General features: G+C 42.6%; 2 protein-coding genes and 1 pseudogene across 5 annotated transcripts in view; 2 read left to right on the top strand and 1 right to left on the bottom strand.

Annotated features, from left to right (window-relative positions):
- Positions 1–1,985, top strand: part of LOC109724029 (cyclin-dependent kinase D-1-like) — a 56,011-nt gene extending 54,026 nt beyond the window's left edge. For 2 of the 4 annotated variants that reach the window (XM_020252629.1, XM_020252630.1), the window contains exon 8: positions 1,453–1,985. In XM_020252629.1, the coding sequence (XP_020108218.1) occupies positions 1,453–1,516 (64 nt within the window). In that variant the 3' untranslated portion in view covers positions 1,517–1,985. The remainder of the gene's footprint in view (positions 1–1,452) is intronic. The other 2 variants (XM_020252632.1, XM_020252631.1) reach the window with 2 other exon arrangements.
- On the bottom strand, positions 2,950–4,360 carry LOC109724174 (serine carboxypeptidase II-3-like). Its single transcript, XM_020252903.1, has 3 exons — positions 4,231–4,360; positions 3,944–4,049; positions 2,950–3,347 (listed from the first exon to the last, which is right to left on the bottom strand). Exons 1-3 carry the CDS (start codon positions 4,332–4,334, stop codon positions 3,201–3,203), a joined length of 357 nt encoding a protein of 118 aa, XP_020108492.1. The 5' UTR covers positions 4,335–4,360; the 3' UTR covers positions 2,950–3,200.
- Positions 12,663–22,713, top strand: LOC109724215 (annotated as a pseudogene).

Raw genomic sequence — 23,373 nt, 5'->3', positions numbered from 1 at the left:
TATTAAATTACACACATAAACATCGTCAACAGAAAGTTTAGTTGCACTATCAAAATCTCACTCCTTACACTTGGTGCTATTAATAGTATATTAGCCCAGTTCTATATATATATATATATATATATATATATAGGCCATGGCTACTATACTATCATGAGTATTGGAGCCCTCGTACTCATAAGTTGTTTTCAATGATGGAGCTTTCAAATCGACGATCTAGTCCGTTAAATATGATCTAGAGTTTTTGAAACTTCCAGAAAATAAATTTCGTAAATTTTCGAAATCATAATAAAGTCCATCAAGTGGGCATAAAATGAATGGTCAAAATCAAACGATGTCCTAAAAGAGGATGATCGGATCCTTCAATTCAAGATCGGAGTTATTGATCTTATCTCTGTAGTGAATAGAATTTTCTATCAAAAATTCAACAAATTCCGATTCTTTTACACCGTTAAACTAGCAAATATCCCATACCGGCCGTTAAAAATTGTCAAATTTGTGACCTCTTGATCGTAAGGTAAATGATGTCAAAAAATTATAAAATTTGATTTCTAAAAGTTTTAAATGCTGTAAATAACGTTTAACGGTATGGATCGTCGATTCGGAAGCTCTATCATCGAAAACGATTTATGAGTACGAGAGCGATTGTACTCATAATAGTATAGTAGCCGGACCCTATATATATATATATATATATATATATATATATTTCGAGCTTTTCGAGCCTAATTCGAGCGAGCCTAGTAATACTCAAGCTCGGCTTGAAATTAATTTCGAGCCTAAATTTAGGGTCAAGCTCGGTTTGGAATTAATTCGAGCTCGAGACGCGAATCGAACACGAGCTGGCTCGCTCATTTGCCAGCCCTAGCAATCATTCTTCAAGAGCGTGCAATAAGCTTGATTTATTATGAAATATCCGACCAACCCATGAGCTATCAACGCAGGGCGGGATTGGTGCGGTGGCAGCACTATGCGAGAGGGAGAGGAGCGAAATGGAGAGAGCAAAAGAGGGGAAGAGATTTGAGTCGGAGTTTGTAGGGTTAAAAGAAAAAAAGAATGCTGTGAATCGTTCTCCGCCTGTCAAAAGCGGTACATGCGGTGAACCATTCACTGCATATTAAAGCAGTTAACTCTTCACCCCATCATTGGTTTGTAAATCCCTGCAACTTGTGAGAATTCTCTTGAAAGCGGTGAACGATTTACTGCTTTTAGTATGCGGCGAATCATTCACCGCGTTCAACGTTTTTCTCTTTCCACATCCCACGTGGCATACTAGAGGTCTACTTTTACAAATAATTTTTGCAGGTGGCTACTTTTATAATTATAAAAGTTTGTAGGGTTATTTATAAAATAAATTCCTAGGAGGTTGAAACCTCTTTTCTTATACTAATCGTTGCTCGAGTCCCTAATTCACTTAAATCGACTGAAGAGGTATATTTCATGTTCTTGCAGTGCTGACAAGTCACGTTTGAAGAGGAAACTTGATTTGGATCCGGATTTTGAGAATCCTCGGTGATATACACTCAATTGTGTCCTCTGATTAATTTTTTTGCCTGGTAAACATTACATCCTACATACAAGCTTTGTGTTATTATGATTATTCAGGAAATTATTTTGGGCATTTATCTGTCCATATAGAAGTCATCTGCGAGATCCCCGCAGATCAGCGAGATCCCCGGTAGCAGTAAATTTGGCATGAGAAGTGGTCTTTCTGACGGCATTTTATACTGGCAGGTAGATTAGTTGAAGAGGAAATTCAAAGTTGGATTTTTCGTTGTTTCTCGTTAACTGTACGATAAAGCACATAAGAGCGTTCTTCGATACCCGGGAACGTTCATAAACATGTAACTTAATGCAATTCTTTTTCTTATCATGTTCGGGCGTGTATGTACTGCATGCTGGCGTCTGAGAGACTGACTACTCTGAGTGAGTAATGTGCTGCTTATTAGTAGTTAGTTATCTTCTTTTGGTTGATTGTGGGTTTATTTTCATGCTTACCATTCTTCATCCGCTCTGCAACTCGTTTGTGGGTTTATTATATTTTAAGAGATTACCGCATCTGTGATTACAGTTAAACTGCCGTGAAAACCTCTTTTTAAGTTTGCAAATTCTCACACCGCAACTGTGATTATTACAGTTAAACTGCCGTGCAAACCTTCAAGTTTGCAACTGTGATTACAGTTAAACTGCATGAATGCTTGATTGCTGCCAATAATATTTACAAGTCAATCTACAAGTTGTAACGACCTGATTGATTTATTAGTGCTAATAACAAGTCCAGTTAAACTTACCGGCCAAAAATGCATTATGGCCTGTCTGGATCCTCAGAAAATAACCTAGAAAACTATTTTTAGGCTAGAAAAATTGTTTCCTCGCGTTTGGTTCACAGGAAAAGTGAATGTTTTGGAAAATTATTTTCCATATTTTACAGAATATTTTTTTTTTTTGTTTTTCAAATTTTCTTTTATTAAGCACGCATTGAGGAGTAGAAAAGAATTTTTTTTCTAATCGTCATCTTAATCATGTTCGATCGTGAACTCTTATCTCCCTTGGTTCTTATAGATTTTTGGCCATTGGATTAAGAAATGTATGGTTAGGATGATGTGGGCCTCCTAGGGTTGAGTGAGTGGTTGGTTGAATAGTATAATCTAACGGATGAGAATGATTAAAGGCGTAGATTTAACGGTAAAAAATTTACAAGCATCAAGTGCTCGGTGTTTTTACAAATACCATACCCCAACTCTCTCTCTCTCTCTCTCTCTATATATATATATATACTAGTTATTAAAACTAGGGATGTATTTCATCCATTTAGGCTCGGATGTTTGGTCGCATCATGTCTAATTACACACTGTCATGCTCCGGAATTCTTTGGGAAAGTCCTTTCTAGAAAATTAGTGAAAAATGTATAGATTATTTTTTAAAACACATTTGAGAATTTCGCGAATGTACATAGACCTGCTACATGGACAAAGAGTTTTTTATACAAATAGATAGTCTTTTCTATACATGCACGGCGTAGCACCATAGTATAAGATCAAGCACGCATACAACCACACAACACAACATCTAATGCTTATTAAACAATAATAATCATAGATGTGAACACAAATTATTCATATTTATCCATTGATATGCGTGTTGTTGATATGATAAACTAAAATTGTTGCGATATATATAGATGATGGGTGCCATTAATTTCAAGCCGGCAGCTGCTTTCCCATGAGAAAAGATTGTACGAGCACGAGCGCCCGCAGCGGTTGGTAACTCGGAACTTCGTGTCCTGCTCCTCTCACGGTGACGAAAGTTAGATTTCCATCCCCATAGATTACACTACATCCACCAACCTGTTCCGCCGGAAACAAAAATGAAAAAACAACAATTAATTAATAGTCATGGGTTATATATGTATGCTGGTAATTAAAGCTCAATTAATTAATTAATTAATTAATTAATTTCATTTTAAGGTTGCTCGACAGAAGTGCTTCTATTGGTATTGGATCTTTATGCTGCTGATTATATGTGTAAAAATATTAATTACAAGTGTAATTTCATTTCATTCAACTCCAATCAGCAGGTTTAAGTGCGTGTTCACCAGAGGAGCTAGGAATACATATATAGACTACTTAATTCTGCCCCGTGAAGTTTCTTCTCCGACCGGTGAAGGGTTTGGAGGCTCCTACCCGGCCCCAACATCTTTATGCGAATGATGTTTCTAAACATTGTACAACGAAATCAGATTCTTTATTTCATTTGCCTATTTCTTGAATGCGTATCAACATGGTGCAATGTTAGTCACCACTACATGTCATCTTTTTTTTTTTTTCTTTTTTTTTTCTTTTTTTTTGTTTTGTTCTGCTGCTATTGGATCATACGTATGGTCGTGAGAAAAAAAAAAAAAATAGTGATCTGAACAAATGAAAAAAAAAAATTTGATCAGTACCTCATCCTCGATGGACCACGGTTTCCAAGAAGTCTTCACCGGAAGTTTAAGCTGATTAATAGAGTATCTAGATGATGTTACAGGGACTCTACCGTCGACATCGCCACTGCAAATATTACCCGTAGTCAAAATATATTTGTCACTTATTTTAATTGCTATGTTAATTTGTCGATGATGAAATACACCTACATGTTTATTAAATAAAGCAGGTAGTATGCTATTTTTTTTGCAAAAAAAAAAAAAAGAAAAAAAAAAAAAAAAAACCCTTGTAAAAATAATCAATGTACCTGTATATCCAAACTTGTATGCCGCTGGATAGTAGTTCTGTGATAATTGGCAGGATTGTTGACGGGCTATCCTGCCATTCTGATATTACTTGGCTGCCCAACATAGTATAGTTAGGTTATATTTAAGTGTTTTGAAGGAATTAATAACAAATGAAATCCAATGAAAGCTATTTGACATGCACCATGACTCTATTGATTTAAGCAAATATAGAAAAGCCTAGGTCCAGTTACATAAATTGTTTGAAAATTGTCATAATTTGTTTGGATATGGGAATTAATTCAGTTGGAAAAAAAAAGTCTAAATTAATTAGATTAACTTTTCTTCGAGTCTGGGATCACTTGACTACAATTTTAAATATCTCTATGTCATTAGCAAAGTGCCACCATGCCTTTGCGCGATTGGACCCGCAAATTTTTTGAGCCAGTGAGCATCTTAAGTTTTTAATTTCAACTTTCCTTGACGGTGCTAGAATTTTTCAAAGCAGCTATCCTAATTTCTACATGTCTTTCCAACTCCGCAAACATGCATAACATCAGTAAGACTCGAACTAAGAGGGTTCAAGCCTCAATTCGATGTTTACAAAATTGAGCTAGGTTTGTGCATGTAATTAAATTGACGATTAATGTGGTTGAATATGGTCAAAAAAACTTTTAAGTTCTTTTGTTCTCTGATCAAGAGTATACACATGTAAAGTCCAAAATATTGAATAAGAGTTTTACACAGCTAGCATAGATTTTTTTGTTTCCTCATTTCTTTTCCACTTCCTCTACATGAGCATCACAATATACTGCATCACCTCCCTATATTGGGCCATGGAATTGGCTCAAGCTCTTGGAAACATAGATCGTAGCCTCTAAAGTAATTAGATGTCCTACAATTTCAAGGAAAGTTTGATCCGGGCATGCGGCTGTTGTGGTTGGATAGCAGCCCTAATGTTAGGACTTCGAAATTTTCTCCAAATTTTTTTTTTACGAATCACTCAAACTTCAAAGGTATATCTGTTGGAGGTTTTGTTATAATCTTCTAAAAGCATCCCTGTGGATCTCAAGGATGATGGCACTAGTGCTGAAGAGTCTCTTAGAGTTTCTAGGTTTATAGAATATGTACTTATTAGGCACTACAATAGAATTATATTATAGGGACACATTTTTAGGACACTTTTATTTAAGTGTTCTATTTATGTCAATACTTTTTTAAAAAATTTACTAAGGCCTAAATATAAAGTCCAATCTAATCAAAAATAAAAAGTTCCTTTACTCAGCCAACCACACCCAGCCCACTCAGTCCGATTATAAATAAAAAAGAAAAAAAAAAGAAGAAAGATTGATCACTATCTGTAAGGTACCGAACTTCTGAAATTATGAAGTTGCGGTGGAATGTAATATACCGGATTTTAATATAAAAGTGAAAATAAATAAAAATAGTATGATATACTATTTTTATTGGATTTAGAGAGGTGAAGTTTAAGTTGGAAATGACCTGTGCCGAAATTGGAGAAAAAACAGAAGATTTAGAATTTTCTGTGTGAAACGGAGCAGATAAATTAGCAGAAAATGCACAGTGTCAGAAAATTATGAAAACTGTAGGATATGTCAGAATTATTTTTATGAGGCTAGATTTAAAGTTTCATACCATTCTGACGCCCGGAAAGTGAAAAATAAAATCCGACTACTATCTGCTAGAGATTACAGTTCGGTAGAGCTTTCGGTGACCAAACGGGGTCGAAACTGAAAGATTAAAAATTCTTTCGTTAATTTAAGTAAAACCGAGCATGACTGCCAAATTTGAGCTCAATCGGACATTCAGAAGGGCAAGCAAAAAATATCTGTACCTGCGCTACAAACTGAAGTGAATAGTGTATACTACTATTGAGGGGTGTTGACTATAAGTAGAAGCTACTAGGCTTCTTCTTCTCCTTCAACCGAATGCACACACACACACAACACACACGCACACATGGTGGGAGAGAGAAACTCTCCTTTCTCTCTCTAGATTCCTCCTCCATCTCTCTAGATCCATCTCTCAAATTCGAAATTTCGGAGGAGATGATGTTGGAGATGAAGTTGAAGCTCTCTAATGGTGGAAGCAAGCTTTCCAATGGTGGATTTAGCTTGATGAGCATGGTGGCTTAAGGCGAGATCTCATGATTAAGCAAGGATTTAGTTTAACCCTTTATGTATGAGATTCTAGTAGCCTCTAATGAGTATTGTTAGCATGTTGCTCCATTTAATTTAGATTATTTGGAGGTTAATTGTATGTTAGGGCTCCAAATGGAGTTTTGTAAAATATAGGGGTTTGATCTAAATTGAATCTATACAAACCTAATTGCTAGGCACACGAACGCGTTGGCGAAGTCGGTTCGACGATTCGTCGAGCCGTTCTAAAGATATTGAAGAAACTGACAATTTAGCTTCGTTTCTGCCTGGACGGCCGAGGTGACGACTAAAAATCATGGAAACGGATTTGGAGCACCGTGGCGGCAAACCTAGACCTATAATTTCTGAGGCTGCGAAGCGGCGCACGGTTGGTGCGCAATTGCAAGTGCGGGCCGAGCCGGATAGCGGTTGCCGCGGGAGGCCGATTGCAAGTGACTACGAGCAATCGGAACGCGATAAAAGGTGGGGCGTGTCCATCCCGAAGTAATCGGGCTTCCTTTTATGTCTAAGTTAAATGTATTGATCATATATCAACATTATGCTTTATAGGATGTGTAGATGGTTGCATTTCTATTTCCTTGCATGCTTCTTAGTAGTGTAGCATTGTGAGCTTGACACATGGACTAGGGATGCATGAGGATTGGGTCTTGTGACATGGAATCCTATAGTGGCATAAAGATAAACTTGGACATGTAAATGGCCTAGAAGAGTGGCATTTGGACTAGTGTTAGTACTATGCATGATAGGGTATTGGACAGTCGCATTTCCATTCTTGCATGATCCTGAGTAGTGTAGCAACATGAGTTTGGCACTTGAGTTAGGAGGCATGAGAATAGAGGAATTGTGACATAGAACCCTACAGTGGTAAAGTTAAATGATGAACTTAATCTTGTGTTGACAAGGACTAGAGAACGAGTGGCATCTAGACAATGTTGACAACTTGACGAGTGGCATGACAAGTAGTGTATAGATGAAAATACTTGTTACATGTTGAACTTATAGATTAAATAGTTCCCAAGTGGATGTTGACCCTAGTAGCAGGGTATCCTCTGTGACGAGGATTTGATCATACTCACATGTTTGTTCAGAGCTTGTAGGCGCTCGCTCCGCACAAGCGTGCGCTTCGGAGTTGTCACACGGGAGGGATAGCCTTATGGGGTCCCGAGGGATAGCCTTATGGGGTCCTGCAGACGGTCTTGGGCGAGTGAGCAGATCCTCTCCAAGTGAGTCGGGTGAGTGAGCTGATCCTCACTTGTGAGATTGAGATTGGGTTGTGGTACCTGTGTTGAGTCGGGCGAGTGATCAGATCCTCCCCGTTGAGATTGATTGTGAGCCGGGCGAGTGAGCGGATCCTCCCCGTTGAGATTGATTGTGAGCCGGGCGAGTGAGCTGATCCTCCCCGTTGAGATTGATTGTGAGCCGGGTGAGTGAGCGGATCCTCCCCGTTGTGATTAGATTGTGAGTCGGGCGAGTGAGCGGATCCTCCCCTTTGAGACTAGATTGTGAGTTGGGTGAGTGAGCGTATCCTCACCTTTGTTATTGAGTAGATTGCATACTATGTAGTAGTTCTATGCATTCTTTACTGTTGAGGCATAGTAGCATGTGTAGATTGCATACTATGTAGTTGTTCATACATTGGATTATTGAGGCATAGATCATATACTATGTTGTAGCTCATTCCATTGGTTATTGAAGGCATAGTAGAATGTTGCATATTACTTTACTATGTTGCACTTCAATTTCATATCTATCTATCTATCTATCTGCTTGTGCCTGCTTGGATCTAGTGGGAAGATCGGCAGAGTCGGCGGCCGAACCCACTGGGAACTATATTTATATAGTTCTCACCCTACTTTGTTGCAGGGCCTAGCGAGAGAGCATCGGCAGAGGACCGTGGTAAGGGCATAGCGCCCTAGTAGCTAGTAGCTTTCCCTTTTGCATTAGAGTACCCTCGTGTACATAGAGATGTGATATATTTGGGAGTTACTTATGTTGGAGAGCCATTTTGTATTATGAGAAGAATATGTTTTCATTTTGGAGATGTAAATGTAATAAAAAATGTAAATGTTGAATGCCTTGTGGATGTAATAGCTAGACGTATCTCTCTTTATTTCACTCGTATGTTACTTGTGATTCTTGCTCTTAATTATCTAGCACTTGCGGTGCTCGTTGTATCATGTATGTTGTTGAATTTCTCCTCGGCAAATTCTTGTACATGATATGGTTGTTGAGCCTTGGGCGGATAGGGAAGGTGTTGTCCGTTCGGCGTCCGTTCGCCGCGCCCGAACCGGACCAAATTGGTAGCGGTCTCGGGGCGGGGCGTGACATTATCTCTCCTTCTCTTCCTCCACCGCCGCAGCCGACAAGGTAGTGTTCCGCCGACTGGAGTTTGGTCGCGAGGATTTCGCAGGGACCGTAGAGGGCTACGATTGCCACGTATCCCTCCGCCATAGGTCGCTGGAGGAGTGGGTGCCAAATATCAAGACGGCCCTACCTATAGCGACCCCACATATAGCAATATTTTAAAAAAGTGTCGGTAATTTAGCCAGCAGCACTTTTTTGACCTGTACCGATATTTAAAAGTATTGTTGTACGCTGTTTTTGTTGTAGTGAGGTCTCTTAGGAGCTTGTAGCTTCTCTTTTTGCCTTGTAGCTTTGCGCCACTTGACACCTTTTCATTTGCCTTACAGGTGGCGAGCGGTCTTTAAATAGATGTGGCCTCCACGCCCTCAACTCAAGAATCCTCACTTGTAATCCTCTACTCCAAGTAATAGAAGAGTTTTCTTCAAACTCTTTCTTTTGTACTTAGTCCAGGGCAAGTAGGTCCTAACTTATCAAGTAGAGAAGTAGGCTTGCTCACTTTGCGGAGGAAGGTGAGCGCCGCACGGACTAAAGAAGCCATTTAGCTAAGTCCATGACAACCCTAAGCCTTCTTTGAATGTAAAAAATCCAACCTATTGCTACAAAATTGAAAGGCCATATGTTAGGATTTAGTTAGATTTATTGCTAAATTCTAGTTAGATTAGAATAAGTATTTAAATCTATTAGAGATAAATTAAATAGAATTTAAATTAAACTAGAACTCTTAACAATACTAGGATTGGATATATATATATATATAGAGGAAAGGGGGGAGAGAGAGAGAGAGAAAGCCCGGCTGGGGTGCTTCTAATAGCACTAAGCACTTGTTGCTACCAAGTTTTCCATCGTTAGATTTATCTCTTTGACAATTTACATTCATTAGATCATACTGCAGAACCAACCACCCACTCAACCCTAGGAGACCACTATCATTTTAATCGCATATCCTTTCATGGCCGAAAACCTAATAGCATCAATAACTTAGTGGTATTAGAAGTTGTCATGACCCGACATCGCCAATTTGGACAGTTCGGGTTCGAAACAGACCTGCCGAACGGACAGAGTTTCCCCTGTCCGTCCGAAGCGTAACAAAGTCTATGCATACGTATCCAACAAGAGATGTTAGCATTCAACATTGAGAGAGACAATCACAGATATAAGAGAATTTAAACTATCTATTACATCACTTGTTCACATACATGAACCATTACATATTTCACTTTACTTCTCATACATATAACCAAAATGCCATCTCTCATATACATCACATTTCTTCACAAAAGGGTTTTACATATCATTCTTTCCTTTCTATACTTGAGGGTAGTGAGCTAACGCCGGTGGTCCACTCTATCTAGGGCGTGATGCCCTTGCCGCGATCCTCGACGCACGCGCTCGTATTAGGCTCTGCAAAACAGGGTGTGAGAACTATTATCCATAGTTCCCAGTGGGTTCGGCCGCCGACCCCGCCGATTTTCCCATTAGGTCTAAGAAAGGCATAGAAGCAATAAATAGGACAATATGTCAAAGAGATAATAGATAAACAATAAGCCTAACTTGCTCATAGACATCTACATCATGCTTCAAATGTGTAGCTATGCCTGTACCAATCATGTCAACAAGAATAAGTTTAAGTTCTACCATGTATGCACTCTATGTAATGCCATGAACATGCCTTGATTCAATCCAATTGGTTCACCCAAAGGTCGAACCACGACTCGCTCCACACCGTCACGCCACCGTGACCGTCTGCCGGGGGCACACCGTCGTGACCACCTCCCCCGTCTCAATCTCACTGTGATACAACTCCGGAGCTCACAGAAATGGGAGGCGCGACCTCCTCAAATACAACAGACGAATCGAGTATGATCTAGTCCTCCCGCCCGAGGACATCGGGGATCCCAAACCCCAAACAATCACAAGGCATGTTATGTTCAAGTCGGCCACATATGCAATGGTTTCCAATTTTACAATATCATTGGTTCACATACTAGTTCCTCATGAATCTAGTCTATTCTCACATCATATCCTCATGCATATGTCCACTAGCAACTCAATGCAACATGCATAAGTATGTATGCCACAACGAATGACGCACCTCGCACGGTCGATGGATTTTGGGCCGTGGGGTTGTATTCATGATTCAGATTAGTATTTATATGTATATGTTTTGCGGATCCATGGCTTCTCATAGATGTAAACATCTATTGTTAATTACCCCCGTGGCATTGGGGCACCTTCGATTAAGAGACCTTTATAGATTGGATGAGATGAATTGTATCTCGGTTTATTGAATCCTAAGTATATGTATTAGAATTCAGTTGGATTTGAGATTGACTAGGTCTTAAGTATATGTGTTAAGACCTAGTCGATATTAAACTCTATGTATTAGAGTCTAATTGGCTCTAAGTATATGTCTTAGAGTCCGATTATATTCACCTTGGTTGTATATTCCAAGGTGGAGATGTGACTCGACCCCAAATATATGTATTGAGGTGGGTTGAATTACCCGAAAGTAGAGAGTGGCTAATTCCTGAGTATATGTATCAGGATTAACCGAGTTTAATATCTTTTCCACTCTAGTTATATGTGCTAGAGTGAGGATCTGACTAAGCCCTAAGGTATTATGCTAGGGTTCGTCGGGTTTGATTTGCATGAGCTTCAAATATATGTATTAAGGCTCAATCGGGTATGGATTTCACTCTAGGTAGATATGCTAGAGTAAAAGACTGACTAGACCTAAAGTGTATGTATTAGGACCAGTCGAGCTTAGTTTGACTTCAACTCTAGATATATGTGCTAGAGCAAAAAGTTGACTAGACCCTAAGGGTATGTATTAGGGTTAGTCGGATGAACTCTAAGTATATTTGATATCATTTGACTGAATTCTAAGTATATAATTTAGAACTCTGTCGATTTGAAGATGTTTTGCCTTAGTTATATGTGCTAAGGCGATTGACTTAGCCTTAAGTATATGTATTAGGGGTAGTCGATATTTAATTTTTACTCTAGGTATATGAGCTAGAGTAAAGAAAATGTTCATGATGAACTTTGGGCATGAGATTTAGGTATGGATTGGTGTATGGCTCATAGGATTTGGTGTATGGTTCATGAGGTTTGGTATATGGTTCATGGGATGTGGTGTATGAACTTGGTTTATGAACTTAGTTCATTTGGTTCATGAACTTGGTTTACGGTTCATGAGGTTTGGTATGTGGTTTATGAAATTTGGTTCATGAGATTTGGTTCATGAACTTAGGTATGGTTTGGTTCATGATTCATGAGATTTGCTTCATGGTTCATGAGCTTGGTTGATGCGGTTGGGTATGTGGGATTTGGTTCATGAAGTTGGATATGGTTTATGAATTTGGTATATGAACTTGGGTTTATGGACTTGGTTCATGAGGTTTATGGTTCATGAGGTTGGGTATGTAAGATTTGGTTTATGAACTTGGATATGGTTCATGGATTTGGTATATAAACTTGGGTTTATGGACTTGGTTCATGAAGTTTATAGTTCATGAGGTTGGGTATGTAAGATTTGGTTCATGAACTCGGATATGGTTAATGGATTTGGTGTATGAACTTGGGTTTATGGACTTGGTTCATGAGGTTTATGGTTCATGAGGTTGGGTATGTAAGATTTGGTTCATTAGATATGGTTCATGGATTTGGTGTATGAACTTGGTTTATGGATTTGGTTCATGGTTCATGAAGTTTGGTGTATGGTTCATGAGTTTTGGTTCATGAACTTAGGTATGGTTCGTGGTGTTTAATTCATGGGATTTAGTTCATGAACTTGGGTATGGTTCGTTGTCACGCCCCGGGACCGGCGGAGGCCCTCCCGGTAGCGTGCCCAGACCCGCCATATGTCTACACATATAAGGCGTCTAGAATAAAAGCGGAAGTAAANATGGATGCAAGCTGTGCAAAATCGAAGTGAAGAAGACCATCTGTTAACTGAATTTCATACTTCCAGGGCGTGGCAAGTTGATAAGGGAATTGAACAGTTCACTCGATGGTCAGGAATCGAAAGGGATGTGGATCAGTTAGTGCCAGAATGTGAAGTTTGCTTAAGAGCTAAGGAAGAAAATAGGCCTACACATTGTTACAAGAAGCTGAAACCTGAAGAGTGGTGGTCCTACACCAGATGCCGCTTCTCAACAGGAGAGAGAATTTTACAAGGTAAATATACCTATTACCCTCCAACTAATGCCTCGATTACTATTGGAAATATTATGAAGGACTCAAATTTGAGTTGGTTCAAGCGAAGGGGACAAGTACTATACATTTTTGAAGGGCAATCAAATAGAGCACAGCAGAGAACACATATCATGCTGATAGAAAAAGGAGTAAAATTCTCTCTAGGAGAAGACATGTACACTGGGAGTCAATATTCCACAAGTAGCATAGCGGAGCTGACAGAAGGAGTCCAAAACTGTAGTTGCATTTCTCTGAACCAACCCAGTTTTTTGACGAGGGGGGATCCGGTAGCGCACAGGTTGCGACATCCTGAAGGGCCCAAGGGTGAGCCCCTGCCCCAACAGGGCCGTCGTCCATGCTGCCAGCCGGAGGAGGTTTCCAAAGGTGGCTTAAAAGAAGCAACTTTGAAGAAGAAGAATGTGCCGCAGGGGAAGCAAATGGGATCCCCCAAACCAGTCAACAAGTTCCATCCTTGAGGACAAGGATGAACTTAAGGGGAAGGGATTGTAATGACCCTGAAGAATAAATGGTAAAAGTAGTAGTAGTAGCAGCAGTTAGCATGGGAGAGTAGTAAAAATGTCAACTTTACAAAGTAGAGCAGAGAAGTGACACCAGGAGGTTGGTGACGAGTGAGCTCAGCGGAGCGATCCGGCAGGAAGGCGCTCGGGCGGAACTCCGGCGGGAAGGCGCCTTCGAAGGGGCTCAGGCGAGCTCGATAGTTCTAGGGCATAGTCGGTGGTGAAGGGAAAATGGGAGGATCGAGGTCGGAGGAGGAAGCCCGACAGAACCGGGGCGTTTGGGGCGAAGAAGAGAGCTGGCGGATCGGGCGGTCGGATCACCGGAGCAGGCGTAAAATGCGGACCAAATATCCGCCGGGTCGTGGATGATGCGGAGAAGGCTGGAACCGACGCCCACTTACCGTTAAGCATGGATCGGGCAAAGCGGGCTCAGATTGGGGCAAAATGGCAAACCCAAGACCCGCTGGGTTGCGGGTAGTACGGAAAAGGATGGACCCAAGTCCGAATACATGACAAGCAGCAGAGGAGCTCAGGAAGCCCAGGAAGAGGGCCCAACTACCACCGAATTGGCGGCCCAACCAGGCCACTTCTTTTTTGTCACTTTTGCTGTTTAGTCCTCAGAGATTAAATAATTCTCTTTTCTGTACGGAACTACTAAGTAGTATACGTATCAGGATGTAATGTAAGCTAGGGCTTAGGAATGGAAATGAATTATTAGCTTGTTTTCTTCCCCAATTATCCTTTTCTTCTCCACTCCTTTCTCTTCTCCTTCCCCAAAATCCTATTCTAAATTCTTCTAAAACCCTATTTTCTTCCTCCCAATCTCTCTCTCTATTTCTCTCTATTTCTCTACCTCTCCTTCTCTTTCACAAACTCACCTCCAAATCACCTCAAATCATCCGGTACATAACACTGACCGCGCTCTGTCTGCTGCTCACCTTCGTCGTCCTCGGCGGCACCATCGGCGCCAGCCGCTTCGGCACGCCACAGCAGGACCTCGTCGAGCTGCGCAGCCGCCTCCTCCCCCACCCCCACCCCTACCACGCCCTCTCCGAGCACCACCACCACCACCACCACCACCACCACCACCACCGCCCAGGCCAACAGAACTCTAACCCTAACGCGGCCGCCGGCGAGGAGGACGACGAAGAGGAGCCGCCGGAGCGGTCGGTGGAGGACCCGCCGTACGAGCTGGGGCCGCNTGAGGAAGATGCTCCAAGTCCACTAGTAGCTCCAAACTTCTTCTCCTTCTCTCCTTCCTCTCCTTCTCCTCCTTCTTCTTCTTCTCTATCAAGGGTGTAGAGAGGGTTGAGAGAAGAGAAATGGGGAGAAGAGAGAGTGGAGGGGTCATATAGACCCTCTATTGTAACAAATCCCAAGAGGCCCCTCAAAAATTCAATATTGCATCAGCCCGGTCTGGGCAGTTTTCGCCCAGAGGGACCGGTCTCTCCCCAGCAGGGACCGGTCTCTCGCTCCGAACCCGAAAAACCATCGTTCGTGAACCGGTCTCTCCCTGTGCGGGACCGGTCTCTCAATGCGTAGACGCGCTCGGGGACCGGTCTCGCCTGCTAGGGACCGGTTGCCTCAGGGCTGCCGCAGCACTGCTCACTGGGGGACCGGTCTCTCCTTCCAGGGACTGGTCCCCGAGAGTAAAAACTCTCAGGACCAAACCAAAACTCAGGTTTTCGAACTTCTAGGGTCGAAAAGCATTCTATAACCCTCAACCAAATGTGGAAAGCTCGAAATACATCCAAACATTCGAACCTCGCAATTTGCAAAGGTCCAGTGTGTTACATTCGTGGTGTTTGGTTCATGAACTTGGGTATGGTTCATGGGATATGACTTATAGAATTTGGTTCATGAGGTTCATGAATTTGGTCTATGGTTTATGGTTCATGGTGTATGGTTCATGAATTTGGTTTATTTGGTTCATGGTTCATAAGGTATGGTTCATGAACTTGGTTTATGATTCATGAACTTGGTGTATGGTTTATGGTTCATAGTGTATGAACTTGGGTATGGTTCGTGGTGTTTGGTTTACAAACTTAATTCATAGTTTATGGGACTTGGGTATGATTCGTGGTGTTTCGTTCACGAACTTGAATAAGCATCATGAACTTGGTTCATGGTTTATGGGATTTAGTTCATGAACTTGGGTATGGTTCTGTAACACACTGGACCTTTGCAAATTGCGAGGTTCAAGTGTTTGATCTGTGTTCCGAGCTTTGCCAGATATTCTAGAAGGTCGTTGACAGTGTTCCGACCTATGGCTCGCATCCTGAGAATTGAGATTTAAAGCTTGTACCAAAATCCAAAAAGTTGGATTATTGGTCCTGCTCTCGGGTTGGCCTTAGCTAGGCTGTGTACCAGTACAGCCTTGATGGTTGTACCGGTACAGGATTTGTACCGGTACGTCTTGATGGTTGTACCGGTATACTAGAGATTTTCTGCGAACCCGAGGCTCGGGTTGCTGCCGCGCAGGGCTTGTACCAGTACACTTTCCCATGTACAGGTACACTTTGCTCTGCGCGCTGAAGTTGTGGAGGGGTGTATTTGCAATTGTTGCAACCCCTTTATAACTCACCCCAGCCCCTTTGAGAGCTCTCTTGAGCTCAAAACAGTGGAGAATAAGGTGAGACTCTCCCCCTTTGATTTCTTCTCCATTTTTGGTGGATTTTAATTGGTTTTGATCTCTCCTTTCTTCTCCTCCTTACTTTTTGTTGGGTTTCCTCCATTGTTGAAGACTTAGAGCTTGAAGAGGAGCTTGTTTGAGCATATATGTGAATAGTAACATTCATGCATGATAGGGTAGAGTGACATGTGGTTATTGGTTGAGATTCAATTGTATGCTTCTAAATAGGTGAACATATTAATTGATGTGGAACCATGTGAGATATGTGTGTAGAACCCTATACTTGTGTGAATGTGTGATGTGGTGTATGGAAGTGAATTCTCGAAATACGAGAGTTGGACTTCGTTTAAAACCGACCAAGAGTCGTGTTGGTATGCTTTGGAGAAGCCGAAGAAGTCAAATGCACTAAAAGTGCATTGAAGTTGGGTCTCGAGAGCAAATTGTGCAAATCTGCACAAGTTGCAGATTTTGCTCTCGGGGACCGATCCCTGGTGGAAGGGACCGGTCCCCGTAAGCAGAGAATGCGGCAGGGAGGCTCTGTACGCAAATGTTGCTCTCGGGGACCGGTCATGGCGGGAGAGACCGGCCGCCGTACGCGTGCAAGGCAGAGTAAAGGGCTCTGCGCAGAGTTTTGCTCTCGGGGACCAGTCTCCCAGTAAAGGACCGGTCCCCGTACGCATGATAGGGCTGGCCCGAGGGCTCTTCATGTGAGGCAGCTCTCGGGGACCGGTCCTCCCGTAGAGGGACCGGTCCCCGCATGCGAAATCTGCCCAGTCTGGGCAGTGCATAAGAGGCAAAGTGGAGGGGTGTAAATACAAATGTTGCATGAGAGGGTTGTATAGAAGGGGTTTATTAGTCATTTCTCTCTTCTCCCTCACACACACACTCACCCACACTCTCTCTTTCTCTCTCAAGGCAAAGGAGGAGAAGAAGAAAGAAAAGAAGGAGAAGAAGGAAAAGAAGAAGAAGAAGATCAAGAGGAGAGGACTACCATCATCTTCTCCATCTTCTTCTTTGCTTGATCTAGCTAGTAGAGGTAAGCTTCAACCTTCTCTCATGGCAAGTAGCTTAGGGTTTGCTTTGATCTCTTAGAACCTAGCTAGATAGACTCTTGTGGACCTTTAGAAGTAATGGAACCCATTTATTGCTAAAGAAATTGCTTGTATGAGGCTATTGCAATATTGGGGCTTCTAGGGCATCCAAAAGAGAGATTTTTCTTGTGAGGGGTTTTGATCTCAATTGACCCTTCTCTAACCTAATTGTTAGGTCCCCGAACGCGTTCGTGCACTCGGTTTGAGCATTCGGCGAGGCTACGAAGAAATATTGGCGAAAAATCTATTTTTGGCTTCATTTTCGCCTGGAACGCCGAGAAAGCATCTAAAAATCACGAAATCGGAACCCTAGCCTTTTGGTAACATAAGAAGGTGGGGGGTGTCCATCCCGAAGCAACCGGGCGTCTTTTTATGTCTAAGTTATATATATTGATCATATCTTATATATTGATGTTATGCATTATAGGATGAGTAGATGGTTGCATTTCTATTTCCTTGCATGCCTCTTAGTAGTGTAGCATTGTGGGCTTGACACATGGACTAGGGATGCATAGGGATTGGGTCTTGTAACATGGAATCCTATAGTGGCATAAAAATGAACTTGGACATATGTATAGCCTAGATGAGTGGCACTAAACTAGTGTAGTAGAAACACTAAACATGAACAAGTGGCATGTCAACTAGTTAGAAAACTTACTACAAATGATCGAACAACTGGCATCGAATCTAGTGTAGTAAACATGACATGAACTGAGGGATAGTAGAAGTCCCGACGTTGATTATGCATTGTGATTGTGTAGTAGAGGCACTATGACTCTACCTCTCGTGAGGATTGGATCATACTCACTAGTCTGTTTTGCTTGTCGGTGGTCGCTCCACCGAAGCAGTGGTCTCCGGAGTACTTCACATAGGGGCAGACGTAGTTGTCCCGAAGACGGTCTCGGTCTGCGAGTGCAGCTTTTCCTCACTTATGAGATTGAGAGTGAATCGAGGGCTTAACCTACGGGTTAGCCAGGTAAATTGGGTAATGAACATGAATGGCATAGTAGAATTGCACTCTTACCTTGAGTAGACATAGTGTATGTTGTAGATTGCATTGCTATATTACATATACATACTCTTGGCATCATACTAGCATGATAGTATACTGTGCATGATGATCATTTCATACATGGCATCGCGTTGAAGGCACGGTAGAATAGTTGCAGTTTATTTCTACCTATCTATCTATCTATATATCTGCTTATGCCTGCTTAGACATAGTGGAAAGATCGGGAGAGTTGGCGGCCGAACCCACTGGGAACTATATTTATATAGTTCTCACCCCACTTTATTGCAGAGCCAAGTACCAGTGCGCCGGGCGAGGAACGCGGCAAGGGCATAGCGCCCGGAGGTAGTTAGTAGCTTCCTATCTGCATTAGAGTACCCTCGTGTACTAGAGACATATGATGTACATTTTGGATAGATGTTGGAGAGCTACTTATGTATTTTGAACATGATTATGTATCACATTTTGGGAGATGGATGTGTAATTAAAAGAATTAATGTTGAATGGTTGTAATAGCTAGAATATCTCTCTTTATTCACTTGTTATACACTTGTAGTTCTTGCTCTTACTTGTATGGCACTTGTGTGCTTCTAGTTTATCATGTATGTATTGAATTTCTTTTCCTGTGCAAATTCTTGTACATGATCTCGTTACTTAGCCTTGGGCGGACAGGGGAAGTGCTGTCCGTTCGGCGTCTGTTTGATGCGTCCGATCCGGACTAAATTGGTAGCAGTCTCGGGGCGTGACATGTGGACTATGACATTAGTAAACAAAGGTGACATTGACATTAGCGACGAGATTGGCACCGAAAGATGAATTGCTAAACAAGGTTAAACCATTGTGGCATTACGGCAAGTGTGGCCTAGAGAGTGATATATATATGACAAGGTAAAAACCTGTTATTGCATTATGGCATTGTGGCTTGTGGCAAAGTAGCAAGTGTGGCTATACATTCCCAAATTGGGGATTGGATCATACTCACATTGAGTCTTGGCTTGAGGGAGGTAGCTTCCTCTCAAGCGGTGCGTTCCGAAATTGACACCATGGGGAGAGCGGTCCCCGAAGACGGCTCCTTGGGCGGTTCGAGTCCCCCGATTGAGAGGGATTTTGGGTTGTGAGTTTTGGGGTTAACAAGTGTTAACCGGGTTAATTGGGTAAAAGCCAAAGTGAATGTGGAAAGGCATGCATGCATATTTACCATACATATGATTATCTATCTGTTGATCAGCTTTCTTGCAGGCATTGTATTAGTAGTAGCATTAGTTGGTTTGCCATCTATCTTTTCTTGAATTACATATGTCTGAATAGACCTAGTGGGCAAATCGGCGAGGTCGGCGGCCGAACCCACTGGGAACTTTGTTGTAGTTCTCACACCACTAACCCTCCAGATCCTAGTACGAGCGGGGCGGCGGAGGATCGAGGCAAGGGTATTGCGCCGTAGATAGTGGCCACCAGAGTTTAGTCATTCCCTATGTTACAGTTTAACTTTTGTATGTTGAAAAGCGATGTATAAATATGTAAATCATATGTTTTGTTGGATGACTAGGTGATGTATAATCATAAATGCAAAGAGAATGAATGTAATAACTTTAGTTCACTTGTTTTTTGTTAAAATATAATCAAATGACTTGTATGTGGAGTGGTTTACTTTAGTACATAGTACTTTCACTTATCGTTGGTTGTTGTTTGCCATCGAGCAAACCATGTATAATTGCATTCATTTTGTATTGAATTACTTGATTGTACATGTTGGCGGAGCCTTGGGCGGACAGGGGAGGTGCTGTCCGTTCGGCGTCTGTTGACGTGCCCAAACCGACCAAATTGGCGGTCCCTGGGCGTGACACATGCTCTGATACCAATTTATCTACCAGGCCCTGCAACCGCCAATTTGGTCGGTTTGGGTACGCTCAACAGACGCCGAACAGACAGAACCTCCCCTGTCTGCCCAAGGCTCAACAAACATCAATCATGTACATCTAGTTGCCCAGGTAAACAAAGTCAACATACATGAAGAGTGCAAGTATAACACAAGCGAGAGCAAGAGAGAAAACTAGCTATTACATTCACTTTACTTTTAACCACCAAAATAAATACATTTGGTTACAAGTTTCATCTCATGATACATATACATCCACAAGCAACCTCACAAAAATATATCAAGTCTCTCATATACACATGATACTCTAATGCAAAAGGAGGCTACTAACTAGGGCGCTATGCCCTTACCGCAATCCTCAGTCGATCCGCTCGAATTAGGCCCTGCAACAAAGTGGGATGAGAACTAAGAAAAGTTTCCAGTGGGTTCGGCCGCCGACCCCGCTGATTTTTCCACTAGGTCTAAGAAGGCATAAGTAGAGATATATAAACAGGATAATGAAATCTGCTAATATAGTAATGAAATATACTATTATGCTACTATACCTCAACAACATAGTATGAATGAAGTATCTACTATACTCATGATTCATGTCATTCATATACTTGTCACTCAATCATCGTGGCTAACCCAAAGGTTAAGCCCCAAATCACAACTAAATCCCATAAGTGAGGAGACTCTGCGCTACACACACCCGAGACCGTCTGCTGGGTAGGTACGTTAACCCATCGTGTGATGACACCGGAGCTCACCGCTTAGGTGGAGCGACCACCGACAAGCTCAAAAAAGACTATTAAGTGAGTATGATCCAATCCTCTCAACTCGAGGATACCCTACTGACTAGGGTTATCAACAACTCGAGAATCCATCTATCCCAATATTCATGTCATAGTGTGTCACGCCCCGGGACCCGGCATAGGCCCTCACAGTGCGTGCCCAGACCCGCCATATGCCTGCACATATAAGGCGTCTACAACGACAGCGAATAAAAGAACAATACATAGAGAATATTAGAGCAAGTATACAGCTAGGTTCTATCAACCAGTAGAAATCACAGAAGCTAAATGCTAAAGTAAAATGAAAAGTAGTACATCATAAGTCTCAAGATACAAATAGTGGGTGGTCTCTACAAAATGGTACAAGTCTCTCAACCTCTCCAAAAAGAAACAAAAGAGAGGTAGACACCTATTAACCAATCCCTCGCTAGCTAGCTCCAGGCGATTCCTTTCTCGCGATCTCGAGCCTCTTCCGGAGTGGAAGGCTCTGAATAAAAACATAAAACAGGGGGCGTGAGAACTATAATTTTATAGTCCCGAGTGGGCAATTACTGACCATAGCCAAATGCACCACTAGGCCCAAAACATAAGTAGATATGAATAACTGAAATAACTGCAGAACTGAAAGCATATAATAAAATGCTATTCTACTNGGCGGGGAAGCCGCGGGTGCTGCTGGTGACGGGGTCGTCGCCGAGGCCGTACGAGAACCCCGTGGGCGACCACTACCTGCTCAAGTCGATCAAGAACAAGGTCGACTACTGCCGCGTCCACGGGCTCGAGATCTTCTACAACACGGCGCTGCTCGACGCGGAGATGGCCGGGTTCTGGGCGAAGCTGCCCCTGGGAGGTGGAGTTCCTCTGGTGGATGGACTCCGACGCCATGTTCACCGACATGGCCTTCGAGTTCCCCTGGTCCCGCTACGGCGCCTACAACCTCGTCCTCCACGGCTGGGACGAGATGGTCTACGACGACCGCAACTGGATCGGGCTCAACACGGGGGGAGCTTCCTCCTCCGCAACTGCCAGTGGTCCCTCAACCTGCTCGACGCCTGGGCGCCGAGGGCCCCGTCCGCGCCGCCGCCGGCAAGCTCCTCACCTCCGCCCTGAAGGACCGGCCCGTCTTCGAGGCCGACGACCAGTCGGCCATGGTCTACCTCCTGGCGACGCAGCGCGAGAGGTGGGGGCCCAAGGTCCACCTGGAGAGCGGCTACTACCTGCACGGGTACTGGGGCATCCTCGTCCACCGCTACGAGGAGATGATCGAGAACCACCGGCCCAGCCTCGGCGACCACCGCTGGCCCCTCGTCACCCACTTCGTCGGCTGCAAGCCCTGCGCCAAGTTCGGCGACTACCCCATCGAGCGCTGCCTCAAGCAGATGGACCGCGCCTTCAACTTCGGCGACAACCAGATCCTCCAGATGTACGGATTCGCCCACAAAATCCCTCTCCAGCAGGAGGGTCAAGCGCATCCGCAACGACACCGCCGCCCCGCTCGACGCCCACGACGATCTCGGATTGCTCCACCCCTCCTTCAAGGCCGTCGACGTCGCCGCCGCCGCCGCCGACGCCGATTCCCAATCCCAACCATAAAATGAGTAAAAGAATATTTTTTTTAAGAAAAATATCCTCTTTTTAATTATGCTTCTTCTATTTGTTGTAGCTAAATTTAGGGTTGCAATGACTATGATCCGAAGCATGGATTACATAGGGCCTTTTTCCGACCCCTTTTTTTTTTTTTTTTAACAGTGTAATGTTGTTGTTTGTTTATTTCGTTCGTGTAGGATTTCGGGGATACGAAACTGAATTTTGTTGCTGCTGCTGCTGCTTATGAAATGTTCTTTAGTTGTTTCATTTTTATAATTCTCTGGAGTTTTTTTGCATGGTCGCAGAATTTTTTTATCATAAATCCGCGATTTAATTGAAATCTTGCTTGGTTGCTTCCTCCCTCGTTCAGTCGCGGTTTGTTTTTATCTTTGCCTTAAGTCTTCGAGTAATGACAAAATTCGAAAGCAAAATCTTGTCATATTCTAGATAGCTAAAACTGAACTTGAATTTATTGTTCCTGTTGTTTTCTTCCATTCTACTCCACAAAGTTATTTCCTGTTTGGATTATAGGCTCTGAAAAGCTGTTGTTTTTTTGGTTTTGTTGGCAGTTGTAATTTATAACCAGATCGATCGTCTATTTTGGTGTTGACTAGTTTATCAGTGGATAAAACCATTCAATGTGCCTGAGAAAGACAGATTTTGTAATTAAGAGCGATTATTCTAGTTACAACAGGCTGCATATTTCTCTCTTCTACGTGCCAACGTTTTTTGGTTTTGCACGATGATGCACTTGTTAATGTCATGAGTGCTAATTGAGTTGAAAAAGTTGTAGTTTGTCATGCACTAGAAAAGCTTACCGATTAACTTCACGAGCTATTGTGTCTTTGTTTGTTGTCTTGTGGTTTTACTTGACCCAACTTTTGGAATTCTTCTGCTGTGGGAACTTTCCAACCGTCCTAAAATGTTGAAGAAGCT

This window comes from Ananas comosus, linkage group 18 (assembly GCF_001540865.1).
Source record: "Ananas comosus cultivar F153 linkage group 18, ASM154086v1, whole genome shotgun sequence".
Taxonomy (NCBI): Eukaryota; Viridiplantae; Streptophyta; class Magnoliopsida; order Poales; family Bromeliaceae; genus Ananas; species Ananas comosus.
Note: the sequence above shows the minus strand (reverse complement) of the source record. Positions and strands in the feature narration are given on the sequence as shown.

Coding starts and splice junctions, on each gene's coding strand:
- LOC109724174 (XM_020252903.1), bottom strand. CDS start 4,334: ATGTTGGGCAGCCAAGTAATATCAGAATGGCAGGATAGCCCGTCAACA. Junction 4,050..4,230: donor ATACAAGTTTGGATATACAG/GTACATTGATTA, acceptor TAATATTTGCAG/TGGCGATGTCGACGGTAGAG. Junction 3,348..3,943: donor CGTGGTCCATCGAGGATGAG/GTACTGATCAAA, acceptor CCGGCGGAACAG/GTTGGTGGATGTAGTGTAAT.